The 18,372-nt window shown below is 46.0% G+C and overlaps 1 protein-coding gene across 1 annotated transcript in view; it reads right to left on the bottom strand.

The window, feature by feature from the left end:
* Positions 1-16,086, bottom strand: part of PHRF1 (PHD and ring finger domains 1) — a 41,101-nt gene extending 25,015 nt beyond the window's left edge. The window contains exons 1-2 of the mRNA XM_051620521.1: positions 16,007-16,086; positions 248-362 (exon numbers count right to left, since the gene is read on the bottom strand). Coding sequence (XP_051476481.1) covers positions 248-338 — 91 coding nt within the window. The 5' untranslated portion in view covers positions 339-362; positions 16,007-16,086. The remainder of the gene's footprint in view (positions 1-247; positions 363-16,006) is intronic.
* Between the last annotated feature and the right edge of the window lie 2,286 nt (positions 16,087-18,372).

Genomic DNA, 18,372 nt, shown 5'->3' on the forward strand with positions numbered 1-18,372 from the left:
GTATCAGAACTCCTGCTCAGGATGTTCTATATGAAGTGAAACCATAGATTTCCTCAGTGCTATCCAAGCTGCCTGTTCTGAGAAATTCAAGGGAAGCATGTCAGCAAACCAAAAAAATGCTCAGGGAAAAAAAAAAATAATAAAAATCAATGGTCACAAACAGATCTTTACTTCTCTTTGGAGGTTAAACTAATAGGTTATCCAATCTAGAACTAGAAATATGTGCACACAGAGAGGCTGCACTCACCTGTTTCACTGACGAGCACAACACACTGTCTTTTGCCCTTGCCTCGTGCAGCATTCTTGTTCAGCAGTTCATCCTGGCTGTCATCATCCATGGCAGGACATTGGGAATCTACTCCCTGAAAGAAAACAGACTTCAGTGAGGCAGTGCACCACCTACCCAAGCTAAGCAGGGGTCAATACAGGAAAGAGCCTTCAACACATCTGCACAGACAGGAACGGTATAGAAAGGACATTGCTCTACAGCAAAGGCTGTGCTCTACAGCACAGCGCTAATTAGTTTTCCCAGTTACAAGTCAGAGGTGGCTACAGATAAGTAGTAATCACTACAACAAGTTTCACATCCAATACTGAACTAGATGAAGCCAGCTGCTTCAGGTGGCAGATTCAGCTTTATCTTGGGCTCCTGGATGACAGAAAAAGGAATAAACACAACTCCCCTCTGAAAACAGGAATAGAAAACCTGCAAACACCAAAACCGTCCTATGGACTAGTAATGAAACGCAAAACTGAAAAGGACCAGAGGCCCTTTGAATAAGGCCTAACAGGATGACATTATGTGTTCCAAATCAGAATAATCTGTGTTGCTCAACTGAAAAGAAATAAGATTATGTATTTTAGGTCTTTTTTTTAAAAGGCCTTTTCACAGCTCTGTCACAAAATATAGGAGTCTCAGACCTCACATTACTCCACAGAAAGGAGGAGAGTTATTTGGCCCATATTAACACAAACACATTAATTGCTGTGCATTAGCGCAGACTGGTAATAAAACTGACAGATACCTCATGATCCAAATTCATAATGACAATCAAAAATGTAATTAACTGACACTTATAAAGCTAGATGTCATATCTCAATATGAAAAAAACTGGATTCTTCTACAAGCGTGGAAAAATAGGATGCTCTTCTCCCGCTCTTCTCTGCTCCATATTACATATCTTGCATATTAAGAGAATATTTGGAACCCAGCATTATGCTTTATTCAAGTACTCCTGATGGGTATCTTTACTTGTACATTCCCTTTTTGAGCCACACAGCTCTGCACTTGAGAGCTGGTGTGGCTAGGGACAACACAACAAATAAATAGCCCCCTGGCCGATCAGTTAACTCCCCCCCAACACACACACACACTCTAGGATGAGGAGGACAAAGCTCATGGGTCGAGAAAAAGGACAAGGAGGGTTCTTCACCAACTAAGGTCATGGGCAAAACAGACTCAACTTGGGGAAAAAAGAATCATTTAATTTCACACTAATCAAACACACACAGGACACAGAGAACACAATGAGCAGAGCTTGCATATGTTACCCCCACCCATCCCTGCTTCCCAGGCCCAAATCACTTTGTTCCCGGTTTCTCTCCCTTCTTCCCCCCAGCAGCACAGGGGGACAGGGGACGGGGTTTAGAGTCAGTTCACAGGCTGGTGGTTCCTGCTGCTCATTCCTCCTCAGGTAGAAGGATTCCTTACAATCCGTCCCTGCTTCCCCACAGGGTCCCTCCCATGGGAGAGAGTCCTCAATGCACCGCTCCTTCATGAGTCCTTTCCGCGAGGTCCAGAGCTGCTCCAGCCTGGGCTTCCCACAGAGTCACGGGCTGCTTCGGGAACAGCCAACTCCCCTGGCACCGGGGTCTTCCAAAGCTGCGCAACCAGAGTCCACAGGCAGCAAATCCTCTGGCCACAAAATCCAAGTCCACTGGCCAAGTTCACCCCTCCTGGTGCCTTCACGAAATGTTCCACCATGTTCCTCCACAAGTGCAGAGGGACAGCTGCCGTCTTGCCATGGGTTGTAGGGAAACTTCTGCTTGGGCACCTTCTTCCCCTTCTTCCTCACCAGCCACCAGTACCACTCTCCTCCAGCACAGCTCTTCTTCCCCCAAGTGCCTCTCTGCTCAGGTTTTATGTCAGTTCTTTCGTATGTTAATCGCAGAGGTGCACCTATTGTCCTTCTAATGGTTCCTTGGCTGGTTTTGGAGCAGGGGGAGCTTCTCAGCTTCTTAACAGAGCCACTCCTGTGGTCATTTCCCCACTACCAAAAAACCCACCAAACTAGAATAAGAGCCCGGAAAATGTAGTCTTTCCTAATCCAGACCAAACGGCAAATGGAGTCTTCAATGCTTAGGGGAGGGGGGGGGGGGGGAAAAAAAAAAAAAAAGCTAAAAAGAAAAAAGCAAGCTTCAACAGAACCAAATTCTTCATAAAGATTTCTCCTAACTTCACTAAGAATCTTACCTAAACAGGAGTTTAAACTTTTTGCTAAATTCATGGCTGTTAACAGGAGTGTGTTTAAAAGCAATTTATGTTGACTGAAAACAAGCAGACTCATCAAAAGCCAGACACTCCATGATGTAACTGGAAAAAAATAGGAACACTAGGAATTTTTCAAGTTTCAGCAGAGTGTATGTATGAATTATTCAAACTGAAACTCAGTTATATAATGTCCTCCAAAAAGCTATGTTAGCTACAGGAACGCAAAAGACGTGGAGAACTTAAGGGCAGAGACTGGCAGCACTCAGAGCAGAGCAGCTGTATTTGTCCTGGATGTAGCAGGAATTTACACAGAGCACTTAGATTTATGCAGAACCTCTGCCTGTAACACTTCTCCATCCAAAGGCTGTTATAGATTGTGTCCCAATAATTGACAGGAACCAGTCCAATTAATCAAATTGGTTTATTAAGCAAGCGGCAGCAAGCAAAACAGCGCTGGGCGGCCGGGGAGTCTTTGCTCCGCCAACGGCGCGCACCCACTTCCCGAAAGTAGCTGATTATATACTCTTCTGGTTCCCGTATATGTGTCAATCCTGGTATACTTTGTATCTCAGCGACGTATTGCTAGAGGATCGGTCTTGTCCCACCTCCTGATGGTCGTGAGGCTGAAGGCTCCTCATCTTTATCAGTGTCCTATGGGTGAACCTTTACAGCTTATCGCACAGCTTAGCTCTTCCCTTTGAAATGTTAAAGAACACCAGATGCCTGTGATTTAGGTATTGAGGTGTCAAAGCACACTAGATATCTTGTGATTTAAGTATGTGAAGGGTCAAAACTTTGTAATTTTTCACCAGCCTTTAAGAAAGCCTGATTTGATTAACAAACATAATTTTATTTATTACAATCCCCCCTTTTTCTTTTACCATTTTGTTCATCAAATCTTTGGAGTTCAGCGTAACTTAAAGCTAATGTTTCTTCCATTGCCGATTCCTTATCTAATGGCTCGTATTTAGCCCTGATAAGCATTAAATGGGCAGCTTCCAGCCTGCCCTTTACAATTTCAATTAATTTGTTCAATATACAAGGACCAAATGTTAATCCCAAAATTAATAGTATCATAGGTCCCGCGATCGTAGACAATAGGGTAGTCATCCATGGGGAATAATTGAACCAAGATTCATACCAATTTTGCTGTGCTTCTCTTTCTTTCTTTCTTTTTTCTAATCCTTCTCGTAGTTTTGTCATGGTGTCTCTAACTACTCCAGTGTGATCTGCATATATGCAGCATTCCTCATCTAGAGCAACACACAACCCCCCTTGCTGTGCAAACAATAAGTCCAGTCCTCGACGGTTTTGTAATGCTACTTCTGATAAGGATCTCAGGGAGGCTTCTAAAGCACTAATAGATTTCTCTACTTTTTCTAGGTCTTCATCTACAGCTGCTCTAAGGGAATTGAATTGTTTATTTTGTTGAATTAAGGAGGCTGTCCCTGTACCGACTCCAGCTACACCTAAAGTTACCAGCGTGGCTACTGTTAGGGCTGTAAAGGGTTCCCGTTTATTCAAATGGTGTTTTGGGACTGTTTGATATTCATAGGCAAATTCCTCTGGGTGATATATAATTTTAGGAACTATTAACACTTGGATACAATAATCCTGGTTTTCATTGAATAATTTCAGCGATAAGCAAGGAGTTACTCCAATGGAGGAGCAGACCCATTTGGTATTCTTTGCTGGTAATAACCAGTCAGCTGGTGGCTTCCTATTCAAGGGGATCATAGCTTTACACAAGTGCTTCTTATTGTGGGGCACATTCCCAATGCACCTCCCCTGCCCGCTTACTTGAGCCAATGTAATTCCCTGGCTCTGACTGGTTTCCTTTTTCCACAGACATTGTGAGGGGTTTGACCCATTGATTCGTTTAGGGTTAGCAGTTACCCCAATTGCCTCATAAAAAGGTGGTTGAATATTATAGCACAGCCAGCAGTGCTCTGTCAAGTTTGGATAAGTAGCATTCAATACTTGATAACTGGCTTGCACCAATTTCCAAAGAGAATTGCCTCGGGTATTAATTGCTGCAGTTGTGCTATTTTTGGCATCTGTTTCATTAAACATTTCTGTGTCTGATGGGAGAGATATTTTCTCTGCTAATACTTCATCTGGTCCCACCAGATCAGGGTCACTGGTAATTATTTCCTTTTTTATATGTATAAGCCCTCCTCTGTCAGTTCCAGATTCCCAGTATCGTATTCCCCAAGTTTTTCCCAGTAACCATCCCTCATCCAGGGGTTGTTGTATTATTAATTCCAGGTGTGTACAAGTTTTCCCTTTAGGTTTAGGTGCTATACTTCCTCGAAGGACCGATTGAATAGGCACGGGCGTGCACCCCTGAGGACCCCAAGTAACCTTTAGGTATTTATCTGGCCCTGCTCCCGGGCTCCAATTGGAGGCAATCGTTTCACAACCCCAATAAGCACAATAATATTGGTTGGGAGCGTTGCAATATGCTCTTCCTGAATTAGAACTTGGACACAGATAATACCCCATAAGATTCTGACAGAGTTTCATGGGGGCTAACTCGCACAGCTGTGTTTTAAACACTGGTACTCCAGGAGTAATAACAGTTTGAATTATATGTTGGTCCTCCCATCTATTCAGTGTCCATTTAAATGGTTGGTGAGAGTATCCGTGTACACCTACAAGATTTAATAGAATCAGAATTAGAGTGTGTCGAGAAGGGTGGAAACCCGGCCGGTTGATAAGTTTAGTTTGAGCACTAACTCCAGTTACCCAGTCTTTTCCAGTGCTATCACTCCTCCCGGGGTGTTTCGTGCGATTCCCTTGGTTAACACTGAGGCAGTCCTCACAGTGTCTTGGTACAGTCCCACTCTCTGGGTACTGTTCTCCACAGCATTTTACTCCTCTGCCTCGCTCGTCGACTCGGTTGTTTCGAGCCACGAGGGGTATCATCTTCTCGGCAGCAGGGGTAGTCTTCAGGAGAAAAGTCGCTTATTTCTGTGCATTTCAGGTGAATCACACTGAACCCCTTTAAGTGTCTTGCGACAAAACACTTTAATCACTAGGGTGATAGCAATAGTACTTGGGTTTAATACCCTGTGTAAATATCTCCTGCGTCTAGAGCCAATTTGGTGAGCTCACGCTCTCTGTCCCCACAAGGCTGGCAAACCCCTCGGGGGGGGTATCCCGTAACGGCAATGGGTCCCCCACCTTTCTCGACACCCTTTACAAATAAAACAAATAAAAAGGATAACAGTTACAGCTCGGAATGTCCCACTTGATTTTTATGTCCCCTGTATCAACGTAACCGTACCCCACCCATATGCTGTAGTCGCTCACTTGTACCACAGTTATCTGTGTGTCCATTTACAACCTCCTGAAGGCAATCTTCAGATCTCCGGGCGGGCTTGTCACTTCCCAAGAATAGTCTTTTAATGGTCCTTTTACGCGGCTCGCATGGGTCCAGCCTCTCTCTGCTGTCCGGATGGCTGTTTCTGTGGTGAGTAAAACGAGATAGGGCCCTTCCCAACGGGGGGTTAATGAGGACTCTTTCCATGATTTGATTAGCACTTTGTCTCCTGGCTTTATGTTATGCATGGCTACATCCAAGGGGGGTCTCTGTACTACTAAGCCCTTATTCCGCAGTTTTACTCTCCTAGCCATAAGTTGAATTATATAAGGTCTAATTTGTGAATTTTCAAGTTGGGGGTGGTCCTGCGGAATTTCTAAATCATATGGCATCCCATATAACATTTCAAAGGGGGAAATTCCTACATCAGTTCGGGGCTGTGTTCTTATATTCAGTAGTGCTAAGGGGAGACACTTTACCCATGACATCTTAGTTTCTAACATCAATTTTGTGAGCTGTTTCTTTATTTCCCCATTTACTCTTTCTACCTTTCCCGAGCTTTGTGGATGCCAGGGAGTATGATATTCCCATTTTGTCCCCAAAGAGGAGAGAGCTTCCCTTGCTATTTTTGAAACAAAATGGGAGCCCCTATCAGAGTCTATTACCTCAATGGATCCATACCTAGGGATTATATTTTCCAGCAAAGTCTTCACTACGGTTTGAGCGGTGGCTCTAGCTGTCGGGAATGCTTCCACAAAATGGGTTAAGTGGTCTATGATTACTAATAAATATTTATATCGTCCCACCTTTGGAAGTTCAGTGAAGTCTAGCTGGATTTTAGCAAATGGTCTGTGAGCCAGTTCTCTCCCCCCCAGGGCTTTTTCCCGTAACTGATGTTTATTGACCCTTTTGCATGTCATACATTCGCTAACTATTCCTTTAGCTATATTGTATACACCAATGCACATATACTTTGTGGCAAACTGATCCACTAGCGCCTGAGTTCCCCAATGGGTGTCCTCATGAAATTTTTGCATAATTTTCAAAGCCAAAGGTTTTGGGAGAACTTCCCGGCCATCTGGGAGTTTCCACTTTCCTTTTTCTGTCTCCCTGATTCCCATCTGAGTCAGCTTATCTTTTTCCTGTACTGTAAAACTCAGGATTGAGTAAATTTTTCCGTGTAGATGGCAATGGCTATACTTGGGGTTGTCACATTCATCATAAATTAGACATCTGCAGGGGACTGCATCGATTCCAAAATCCTTCCAACACTCATAACATGGGAATTCGTCTGATTCCTTTCCACAATTTATACAGTCCTCCCGACTTCTTTTAGTCTGGATCACCATTAATGCCGCTCTTTTTGCTTCTTGATCAGCAAGATTGTTTCCTCTGACTAATGGGCTTAATCCTTTTTGGTGTCCTTTTAAATGTACTACGGCTATTCCCGCTGGTCCTCGTAATGCTTGTAAGACCTGGATTATTAATTCCTGGTGTATTAATCCTTTTCCTTGAGAATTTATTAAACCCCTTTCTTCCCAAATTTTTCCAAAAGTATGCACTACGCCAAAGGCATATTTTGAATCAGTATATATGGTTCCAATTTTACCTTTTAAAATTTGCAAGGCTCTTAATACAGCATATAGTTCACAAGCCTGTGCAGACCAACTAGGACTCAGAGGTCCTGATTCTATTACACTAAATGTTTTTCCATCAATGATTGCAAATCCTGATTTTCTCTTTCCTTCAACTACCCGGGATGATCCATCTACAAATAGCTTTTCTCCTTCTCCAAGTTCTTCCTCATCTAAATCTGGTCTGATTTTCGTTTGCTCTTCAATGTTGTAAAGGCAATCATGATTTATTTTGTCACTCGGCTCCCCATACAAAAACTGTGCTGGATTCTGCACGCTTGTTACCTCGAGTTCCAGTTTGGGAGAGGAGATTAGAATGCCCTCATATTTTAGGAGCCGAGCGTCTGTTATCCATTTGTCAGCTTTTTGTTGTAAAATTCCCCTGATGTTGTGAGGTGATAAAACCCTCAATTCTCCTCCAAAGGTAATTTTATGGGCTTCTTCTACTAAAAGGGCTGCGGCTACTATCGTTTGAAGGCAGGTGGGCCAACCCCTACTTACGGGGTCCAGGAGTTTAGATAGGTATCCCACAGGTTTCTTGCTTCCTGCCCATTCCTGTGCTAATACCCCAAATGCGGTCCCTTCATCAACATTGACAAATAGATAAAATGGTTTCTTTACATCTGGCAGGCTCAAAACTGGGGTATTTACTAAATCAGTTTTTAGTGTTTCTAATTGTTTATCATCATCCTCCGACCATTTCAATAACCCATCCTTAGTTAATTTGGTATAGAGGAACTTCACCTTTTTGCTATAGTTCTCAATCCATTGCCTGCAATAGCCAAAGAGACCTAATAATTGCCTAACCTGTCTTTTGGTTCTAGGAGTCGGTAATGACAATATGCCATTCACCCTCTCGGGGTCTAATTTCTTAGTTCCCTTGCTTAATCTGTGTCCCAAATATTTTACTTCTTTTTCAACAAATTGTAGTTTTGATTTTGATACCTTCAATCCTTGTAAACTCAAAAAATTTAGTAACTTAATACTTTCCTGCCTCACTTTTTCTTCGCTATTACTAGCTAGGAGCAAATCATCCACATACTGGACCAGCGTAACTCCTTCACTTAACTCATACCCCTTCAGGATTTGTTCTAAGGCTTGTCCGAACAAGTTCGGAGACTCGGTAAACCCTTGAGGCAATACCGTCCACCGTAATTGTTGTTTCCGATGGTTATCTGGGTCTTCCCATTCAAAAGCAAAGTAATCTCGGCAATCTTCTTTGAGAGGGCATGCCCAGAAGGCATCCTTCAGATCTACTACACTATACCATTGATTATCGGGCCCTATTTGACTAAGGAGGGTGTGTGGATTCGCCACCACAGGGAATCTAGCTATTGTTCTCCGGTTAATTTCTCGTAAGTCATGTACTAACCTGTAATTTCCATCCGGTTTTTTTTACAGGCAGGATGGGAGTATTAAAAGGAGACATACAGGGCTCTAGTAACCCCTTTTCAAGTAATCTTTGGATCTCAGGTTTCAAACCTAGCCTCCCCTCTCTAGGAAGGGGGTATTGTTTTATCCTGACTGGTATTTCTGGGTTCCTTATTGTTACTGAAAAGGGTTCAATATCTAACTTACCTACTGTTTCCGGAGTATACCAGACTTCAGGATTTATTTTCTCTTCATCTATTACTCGTAAGGGACACAGTTTAATTTTTAGTGTTTCATTTTTAGCTTCCAAACCAATTCCTAATTCGATCATCAAATCTCGCCCCAATAAATTATAGTCTGCTTCCGGCATGAGCAGCAGGGACCCAATCCCTACCTTAGAATGGGTTTCAAAAAAACACATCTTTTATTACAGGTACTTCAAAAGGTTCTCCTTTTGCTCCAATGACCTGTATAGTCGCCGAGGATATTTTACATCCTTGGGGCAATTTTTGAACGGTAGATCTTTCTGCTCCCGAGTCCACTAGGAACTCAATTTCTTGTTGCTGGGGACCCACTTTTAATTTTATCAAGGGCTCTATCTTTTCTCGGGTTCCCAGCAAATAGAGCCCCTGACACCCCTAATCTTCTTTAAACATTTTCTCATCCATCTTTCTCTTTCTGCAGTCCTTTTTAACATGCCCTTTTCCTCCACAATAAAAACAAATCACAGTTCCCCGTTCTCTACCTCTTAAAGGTTCTCGAGTCTCCTGCCTTGTATGGTGAGCTTCAAACCCTTTTCCAGGGGTTGACATCCTTTGCCCTTCTCTGACTGCAGCTACCAACATTCTGGCTTGTTTCTTATGTATTTCCTCCTCCCTGCGGACATACACTTTCTGGGCTTCCCTTAACAATTCATCCAAACCCCGATCCTGCCAATCCTCCATTTTCTCCAGCTTCTTTCTGATGTCCGTCCATGATTTAGCTACAAATTGGGTTTTTAACAAGGCTTGTCCTACCGGTGTACTAGGGTCCAGCCCTGAATACAATTGGAGGTTCTTTCTCAATCTCTCTAACCATTCTGTAGGGGTCTCATCTTTCCTTTGATGTTCACTAAAGGCTTTGTTTATATTCTGTCCCCTAGGGACAGATTCCCTTATCCCCTGGACAATTATTGTCCTCAGATCTTGCATATGGCCTCTGTCTATTTCGTTTTGGTTATTCCAATTAGGTCTCTGAAGAGGCCATTTAATATCTGCCGCCGGACCCTGTTGGTGTTGTTGGTCCCAGATCCTCATCCCAGCTCTCCTGATCATTTCCCTTTCTTCTGCAGTGAACAAAATGCCCAATATGGCCTGCAGTTCTTCCCAGGTATAAATGTTGGGTCCTAAGAACTGATCTACCCGTTCTGAAACTCCTAGGGGATCCTCTAACAAGTTTCCCATTTCTTTCTTAAACTCTCTAACGTCCCCGGAGTGCAGAGGAACAGAAACATATCCCATGCCAGGTTGCGCTCCCCCCATAGCAACTTCTCTCAGCGGATATAAGTTACTTTTATCCTCCCTCATCCTAGTTTGACTTCGAGTTACTCGTCTAGTTTCAGGAGAACCAGAGGGAGAATCTGTATTGATAAAGTCTGGCGCTGTTGGGGGAGGTGAAGGCTGTGGCGGTGGTGCTGATGGTACATAAGAGGGGGGGTGAGGTAGGGATTTCATCCTCGTTCCGGGTCTTTTTCCTACCCCCCTGTTTCTTCTCTCTCAAGGGATAAAGATTTACTCTAGTCTCTGACTTTATCCATAAGTGTGCATATTCACCCTCCTCCAGGCTAAAGGGTTCCTTGGAATAAACATAAATATGTAAAGCCTGGCATATCCAATATTCAAAGGACCCAAAAACGGGCCAATACAGGTGGTCACCTCTAATTTGTTTCCCACCCCAAACTTCCATGCAATAATGTATCATTTTTGCTTTATCTTTACCCTGCCTAGAAGGGTAATCATTCCAATATTTAATCATTATTCCTAACGGACTGTCTGGCGGTATCTGGGGTAACCTAACCTTAGGCACCGACCCACCCATGGGATCAGAAGGCTTGCTTTTCTTCTGTCCCATCTTCCGGAGTGCCTTCACACACACACACACACACAATCGCTTCCCCCTGTTTGTGGCCCAGTCCCTCGCGGGAGATGGGAACCGCACTACTGAGGGGTCCGCACTTGCTTCGTCCTCAAGGGGACGTCTCACACAGGCACACTCCGGGATACCCAACCCCAACCGAACGGATAACCGGCCTATACTTACTCACTCCTGAGTCTTCGTTCGGGTCTTCGTGCACAAAGTTTACGGGGTTACCGGTTTTTATTTGTTTGCTGTCGAATTTCGAGTTCGTCGGTAGAGGTTTTGGGTGTAAAAAACCCTCAACAGGGGCCGCTTACTCAGCGGGGCGCCTCCCCCGTGAGGTTTACAGCCAAATTGTCTCTATCCGAGTCACGGCACCAAATTTGTTATAGATTGTGTCCCAATAATTGACAGGAACCAGTCCAATTAATCAAATTGGTTTATTAAGCAAGCGGCAGCAAGCAAAACAGCGCTGGGCGGCCGGGGAGTCTTTGCTCCGCCAACGGCGCGCACCCACTTCCCGAAAGTAGCTGATTATATACTCTTCTGGTTCCCGTATATGTGTCAATCCTGGTATACTTTGTATCTCAGCGACGTATTGCTAGAGGATCGGTCTTGTCCCACCTCCTGATGGTCGTGAGGCTGAAGGCTCCTCATCTTTATCAGTGTCCTATGGGTGAACCTTTACAGCTTATCGCACAGCTTAGCTCTTCCCTTTGAAATGTTAAAGAACACCAGATGCCTGTGATTTAGGTATTGAGGTGTCAAAGCACACTAGATATCTTGTGATTTAAGTATGTGAAGGGTCAAAACTTTGTAATTTTTCACCAGCCTTTAAGAAAGCCTGATTTGATTAACAAACATAATTTTATTTATTACAAGGCTTTGGCAATAGAGGGGATTTCTGCTGACCCATCACTGCCATGTCCAGCCAGCTATGGCACTCCCAAGCCACTGAGGACAACAGAGGTCAACCAAAGCCACCGTGGGGTAAAACCATGGATAAGCCTCCATTTCACTACCGCAGTGACCTTCATTCCCCTGCTCCCTAGCTACCCTTAAAGCAAAGCAATAAGCACAGCAAAGAAAGGATCTTTTTATTTTTAAGTGATTCCCACAAACCACAGTTCTGACCAACATATACTTCACTACATTTCCAAACAGCATTGAAAACAACTAGCCATGTTATTTTCACCCTGCTGGCCCACAGAAAAATATCCTTTAAGCACAGCAGCAAACAAATCAGCACTTGTGAGTTGGCAATCTACACTCACATATTCATGCTGCAAATGCAAGCTTGGACTTTGCTCAGAGCCAAAACTCAGTGTTAAGGAAAATCTGATATTGCAGCAGACAATCAAGTCTTCAAATCTTGCAAGTAAAAAAAAAAAAAAAGTTTTGTGAATAGCTGGGAACAGATCATGAGAAACCAAGTGAGATTAAATCAGTTTGAGACTTTAAGCACATCACAAATCTTAATTTACCAACAACCTTCTCCAAACTGATCTTAAGAAATAAAAAAAAGGAAACCAAAGTTGACTATACACTGAACACAAGAGCTTGTTCTCTTATTTTTCAAGAGCAATAAGCAGCATTTCCAGGTGTGGGTTTTTTTTTTTTCCTTGTGGGAGACATTTCAAATAAATGATCACTGTGAAACACAAACACACTCATGATACTCTTCAGAGAGCTCATCCACCTTTACAAAAGCCCAGCTTTTGTTCCAGCACCTACCACATCAGAATTTTTCTAACCCCTGAGCTGGAATCGACAGGTACAAAATAGATAGGAAGCATTTTTATCATTATTATATAAACCAATAGATTTGGTTAAGAAGGAGATCACAGTTACTCCTCCGAGGCTAAAAAGCAACTGGTTTTCTCATGTTGACTGATCCTCTCCCACATCCCACTCTGAAGACTCCATTCAGAGTAATTTTGGATGCATCCCCAGCAGGCAGCTTGAAAAGGCAGATGCAGGGTAACCTGGCCAGAGATCCCTTATCTTTGGACTCTGTATCATTCATGCAAGATGTCACTGCTTACAGCAAAACCCATTTCAATTCCCTAGGTAGGTGTGTCATTTGCACACTTGTGGTCTGCACACACCATATCCAGTATTTGAATTACAGGTTGCACACTAGGTCTGCCAAAAGCAGGTACCCTACTCCTTAACATCCTCGTTTCAAATTCTCATTTAGAAGACCCTAACAATATTTTAATACAGTAATTGGAAAAAAACTATGAGCACGTGGCGGGTGTTCAATCACATTACACACAGCAGCACTTTTATCCAGCCCTAGGTTCCCTTCACACCCTCACAAGGGCCAAGTCAAGCAGTTCGCTTACTGCAGCATGGGCTCTACTGTTGTATTAACAATAAGCTCAGGCTTTGCTATTAAGACAGATTATATTTTTACATTGAGCTGCCTTAAGTAATTTTAATTTTACAATCAAGTAGCAATTACAAATACTTTCTTCAAGCTGTATTAGCAACAGGGAAGATGAGGCGTTTCCTCCAGACTAAGTGTTTATCAAACAAGTACTTCAGTAAACAGTGTTTTGAACTAAAATCCTTCATGCTTTACTACAGGTCAGTACGTTAACGTACTTTGAGTATGTTCCAACTAGAAGGCAAGTGTAGGTTTCCAGTAGTCAGAGCAGCCACGGTTTGCAAAACACCCTGCAGCTCTACCAAATGTGAGGCTTCCACACAAAGATGACGGAGGTGCCTCTAACAAAGCAACTCTTCCAGTCACAGCATCTTCTTTTCTAGCACCAACCCATTTCCTCCATCACCAACTTCTTGTTGTAGTTTCCAGTTTTTTGAAACAGAAGAGCTACTAGACAAGGCATTTGTTTTTATCTGCTTGGGTAACACTTGGAATTACACACATGCAAAGAAAACAAGTCAGCTGTATTTTCTCACATGGAGGTTTTGAATGCTGATCTAATTTCATGGGCAATTATTAAGCAGTCATGTTCCACAGCCCATTTACATCTAAATGTAAGTCTACTAAATATTCAAACGTATGAGCTTTCAGTTCTCACTGGTATATCTGCTTTGTTTGCTGGTTTGTTGGGATTTGGCTTTTTTTGTTTCTAAAAAATTCAGTTCCCTCTGGAAAACCCTCAGGAAATATCAGGCCTTGTTTCCAATTTCATTTGCTACATCAAAAGAAAACAAAATAAGAGTTGTAAAAATCATGGTTGTACCTAGTTGGAAAAATGTCTGGATAGGGTGTGACTAGTATCTGTCACCACCACGTTCCAAAGGTAAAAGGAGAACTAGGCAGGGAAAATATTCAGATTAATAAAAGACTCCTACCAGCCTAGAGCTGTGCAGTGCTAATCTAGCATGCACAGGGAGCTTTAAAAAAAAGCCCTCTAAATCTAAATTTAGATCCAGCTTTCCCCTGTTTCAGTTACAATAAGATAAACTCTGAATACCAATATCAGAACTGCCAATGCAACAATTTAAATAATGGAAGCACCTAAAAACCTAACAGATGAGGCACAGAGAATTAATCCCATGGTAAGTAAGGAAGCATTTGTATTTCCTGGCCCTTCCCTAAGTTTAGGTACCCTACATTCCAGGTCCAAAACTGTCCATCAAAGCTTCCCGAGGAGCAGACACTGCACTCTTTGAGGAGCATCCAATTAAAAGCAAGCAGCACACAAGTTTTGCAAAGGCCCTTTTGAAGTGTGGCATCTTACCCACAGGAGCAGCTGGGGCATTTTGTACCTCTGTATTCAAAGCAGTAGCCAAGCTCTATGGAATTCCCAACCTGTAATCCCCCAAAGATGCTGGCTCAATTTCCAGCTGTGAATCAAACACTCTCCAATGCTGCACATAATCCTCCTTCTTAACTAACTACAGCTTTCCCTGCTGTTCATGGGCATGGCTGGGAAAAAAACCACCCAAACAAACAACAAAAAAAGGAGGGAAAAAACACAACCAACAAACAAAAAAACCCCCAAAAGCCTCCTGCACTTTTATGATTTTTTTTGTGTATGTGCATAGTCATAACAGAATCACAGAATTACCTTGGTTGGAAAAGACCTTCAAGAACATCGAGTTTAACCACTAACCTAACACTGACCAGTCCTTAACTAAACCATATCTCTAAGTACTATGTCTGTGTGTCTCTTAAGTACCTCCAGAGATGCTGACTCCACAAAAGGTACCATGTCCTACTGGCCTTCAGGAAAGGAAATAACACAGCAAACACCTCTGGAACACATCAGCAATGCATCCACACAAAAACCGGCAGGAAGACCAGTAACAAAGTTTAAAAAGCTCACCCACCCCAGTTTTTAAACATGAGGTGTGCAATGCCTAGTCACACAGCTTAAAAAACAGTAAGCATACGTCCCTCAAGGCAAAGGTTTTAAGCCTAAACACACTTTTGCAGCCAGCTAGTGTGCATTTTAAAAATGCTCTCATGAAAGCCCCAATTTCTTCTTGTTAGCCGTGAAACCCGCCGACTCCACTACAGAAGGCTGAAGTAGTTTGTAACTTCCTGAAACGCACTCACGTGTGCACCACAAGCGCCGGGGGTGAGGCGGGAGGTGGAGCGAAGCCACAGAAACATCGGGCTGTAGTCAGAACCTCTTCCCAGCAGCAGGGGAAGCTGCCTGCTCGCCGCCCCGGGTCGCGCTCCCGCGCGGGCTCTCCCCGCGCGCTCGGCCGCCCCCGCCGCCTGCTCGGGCGCCGCCGTGTCCCGCGGGATCGGTTCCACGGGAACCGGGTGCTGGCAAAAGCCCCGCGGGGGGAGGCCGGGCTGGGACAGCCCCGCGCGGCGGCGTCACGCAGCCGCATCTTCCGACCGCTGCCGGACTGCGGCCGTCGGCGATTACTTAGGGAACGAAACCACCAATAAGTACGTGTATAGGAACAAAACGAAATAACTATAAACAATGCTGAGCGGGGCGGGGCAGTTCCCTCCGGAGCTGCAGCCCGCCGCGGCGGGGCGGCCCCGCTGCCCTCTCGGCTGGGCTGAACCAGGCTCGGCCCAGCCCCCCCCCGTCCCCGCAGGCCCTGGCGGCGCCCCCCGCCCCGGGAACTCACGCGAGGAGAAGGGCCCAGCGCTCACATCCCCGGGCCCGGCCGGCGGAAGGGACTACACCGCCAGAGGCCCCCTCGCCCCGGAAGGGTTACAGGAAGGCTTCCGGGTCACGGCGACGCCGGCGCTGGTGGGCGCGGCCGCGGGAGCGAACCACTGCGCGCGTGCGGGGGGAAGAGCGGCCGCGGGCGGCGGGGCCCGGCGGGGCCGCAGCCCAGGCCCCACGGGCAGCGCCGCGTCCCGCCCCCGCGGCTCCTGGCTGCCGCACGGGAGCAGGGGCGGCCGGGGGCTCCTTGCCGCTTCGGCCGATGCCCACAGTCTGGGGCAGGGGCGCAAGGAATTCCCAGCCCTGCGGGTGTTACCGGCTGCCAGGCCTAAGGGCTGGGCCCGCCGCTCCCGCTGTCCCGAGGTGTGTCCCACCCTGCCGCAGCTCGGCCGGCCCAGCCCGCGCGGGGCCGGAGGCGGGGCTCGTGTCTCCACAAAATCCGCAGGGAAGGCGGCGGGAGATGGGCGCTCTCCCGGCGCTGGCGGTGCCAGGGCAGCAGGGCGGTCCGGGCCCGGCGCACGCTGCTCTCCGGGAAGGAAAGCGTGCGGCCTGTGAGGACCGAGATCAGTTTTAAATACCTCTTTAAGGCGAAGAAGATCGTGGCTATTTTTACATTTTTTTTTCTATCTGCACGTGGCTGATCCTAACCCAGGTGTTCCCGTTCCTGTGGGTGCCTGCCTGCCCCTTGCACCGCATCCCGCACTGTTCCATTAGCTGCTTTTCTGTCCAGCCTCGGGTGCCGCACCGGGGAGGGGAGCGCAGCCCCGTCTGCGGCTGCAGACAGGCGTGACCGAGACTTAAGTGTGCGTGTCCTCGAGACACTTGGGTCGTTGTCAGAAATCACACGGAGCCTGGGGGAGGAAAACAAGGTCCTTTTCCTGAAAACAGTGTGGAGCAAAACCCGCACCAGCCTCGCAGCTGGATGCCCGCTCGGGACTTTGGGACGGGAGCAAAGTGGGATGGATTGGGGGGAAACGCTGGTAAAGCTGCAGCCAGTACACACAAAGCACCTTGTGTTTGAAAAGACCAGATCTGCGCTGTTAAAGGGCAGCTTTTTAATTGCCTGTTAATTGATCCGGTGTCAGCTGGCTTCCCCGGGTAGGGTGGGGGCACGTCAGTGCCAAGGCAGAAAAGGAGGGCTGGGGAGATGACGGGCATCCTGTAGCGCTCCCACCATCAGCGGGCACGGTTCCCTATCAACACTCCCATCAATGGCTCGGGCACCACCGAGGACACTGAAAGCCAGCTGGGAACAAAGGGAAGACCTATACAGCTGGGATAAGTGGGGGCTCTCCCGAAAGGCAGCACCAGCAGTGTCAGCAGGAAATCTCATCCCAGAGATTAAGGTCTGAGCCATGAGCTCGTTCTGAGCTGAGGTGGGAGCAGAGTGTGAGGGCGAGCAGCACCCACCAGTGTTGCAGCAAAGCCCCCAGGCCCAGAGCCTTGGCAGGGCCATGGCAGACCACCCTCTCATCCTGGGGGGAGTCTCGCCATTCGTTCAAAAACACAGAAAAAGGCACTGCAGAGAGAGCGCCCTTTGCACCCTTCTGCTGGGCTGCAGGCAGCACTGCTGCCCGCCTGCCTCTTGGCTGGCAGCCCTCCAGCTCCACGCTGGAAGGTTTTAATACAGCACCCAGGGAGGTCTGAGCAACATGCAGAGCTTGACTGCAGGCAGCCAACTGTGCAAGCACTGCTTTAAAACGCACTCCTTCCCTGTGCATGGGAAGGACTGATTGATTGATTGATTGATTGATTGATTGATTGATTGATTGATTGATTGATTGATGTGCCTGGCAGAAGCAGCAGTGCCCTCAGAAAGATGTTGGGCAGTACCTAGCCATGTTACTCTGCACAAAATATCTCCTTTTAAACAAAGCAAGTATTTTCCACAGCCATGCCTTGCTCTTTATCTTGGCTCACCCCAGAGTGTGCAGGGGCCAGTGTGCTCTCCACTTGTTTTGCTCCAATCTGGGTGCAGGCCCTACACTGGGGAAGTCATAAAATACGTGACTTTTTCCCTACAGCTGCAGGATGAAGACAAAAAACCCTAACAGCACACATACAAAATTACAACAGAGGCTGTCACTGTGCAGGCTGCCACAGAAGAGGGGTTGTCCCCCGGCTGCTCCACCCCACCAGCAACAGGAGACCAGAGCCATGAATGACTGGTAAGTGCTCCAGCACAACATGTAGGGAAACCCTTTTGGTGAGGGATTGCCACCAACTATCAGGGAGCCTGTGCTGGGCTTTGCTTCCAAATCTTGCAGCACATGTTGAAGGAAGAGCACCAGATTGCAAAACACCCATCAGATAGCTGATGCCAAA

The sequence above is a fragment of the Apus apus genome, chromosome 5, assembly GCF_020740795.1.
Source record: "Apus apus isolate bApuApu2 chromosome 5, bApuApu2.pri.cur, whole genome shotgun sequence".
Lineage (NCBI taxonomy): Eukaryota > Metazoa > Chordata > Aves > Apodiformes > Apodidae > Apus > Apus apus.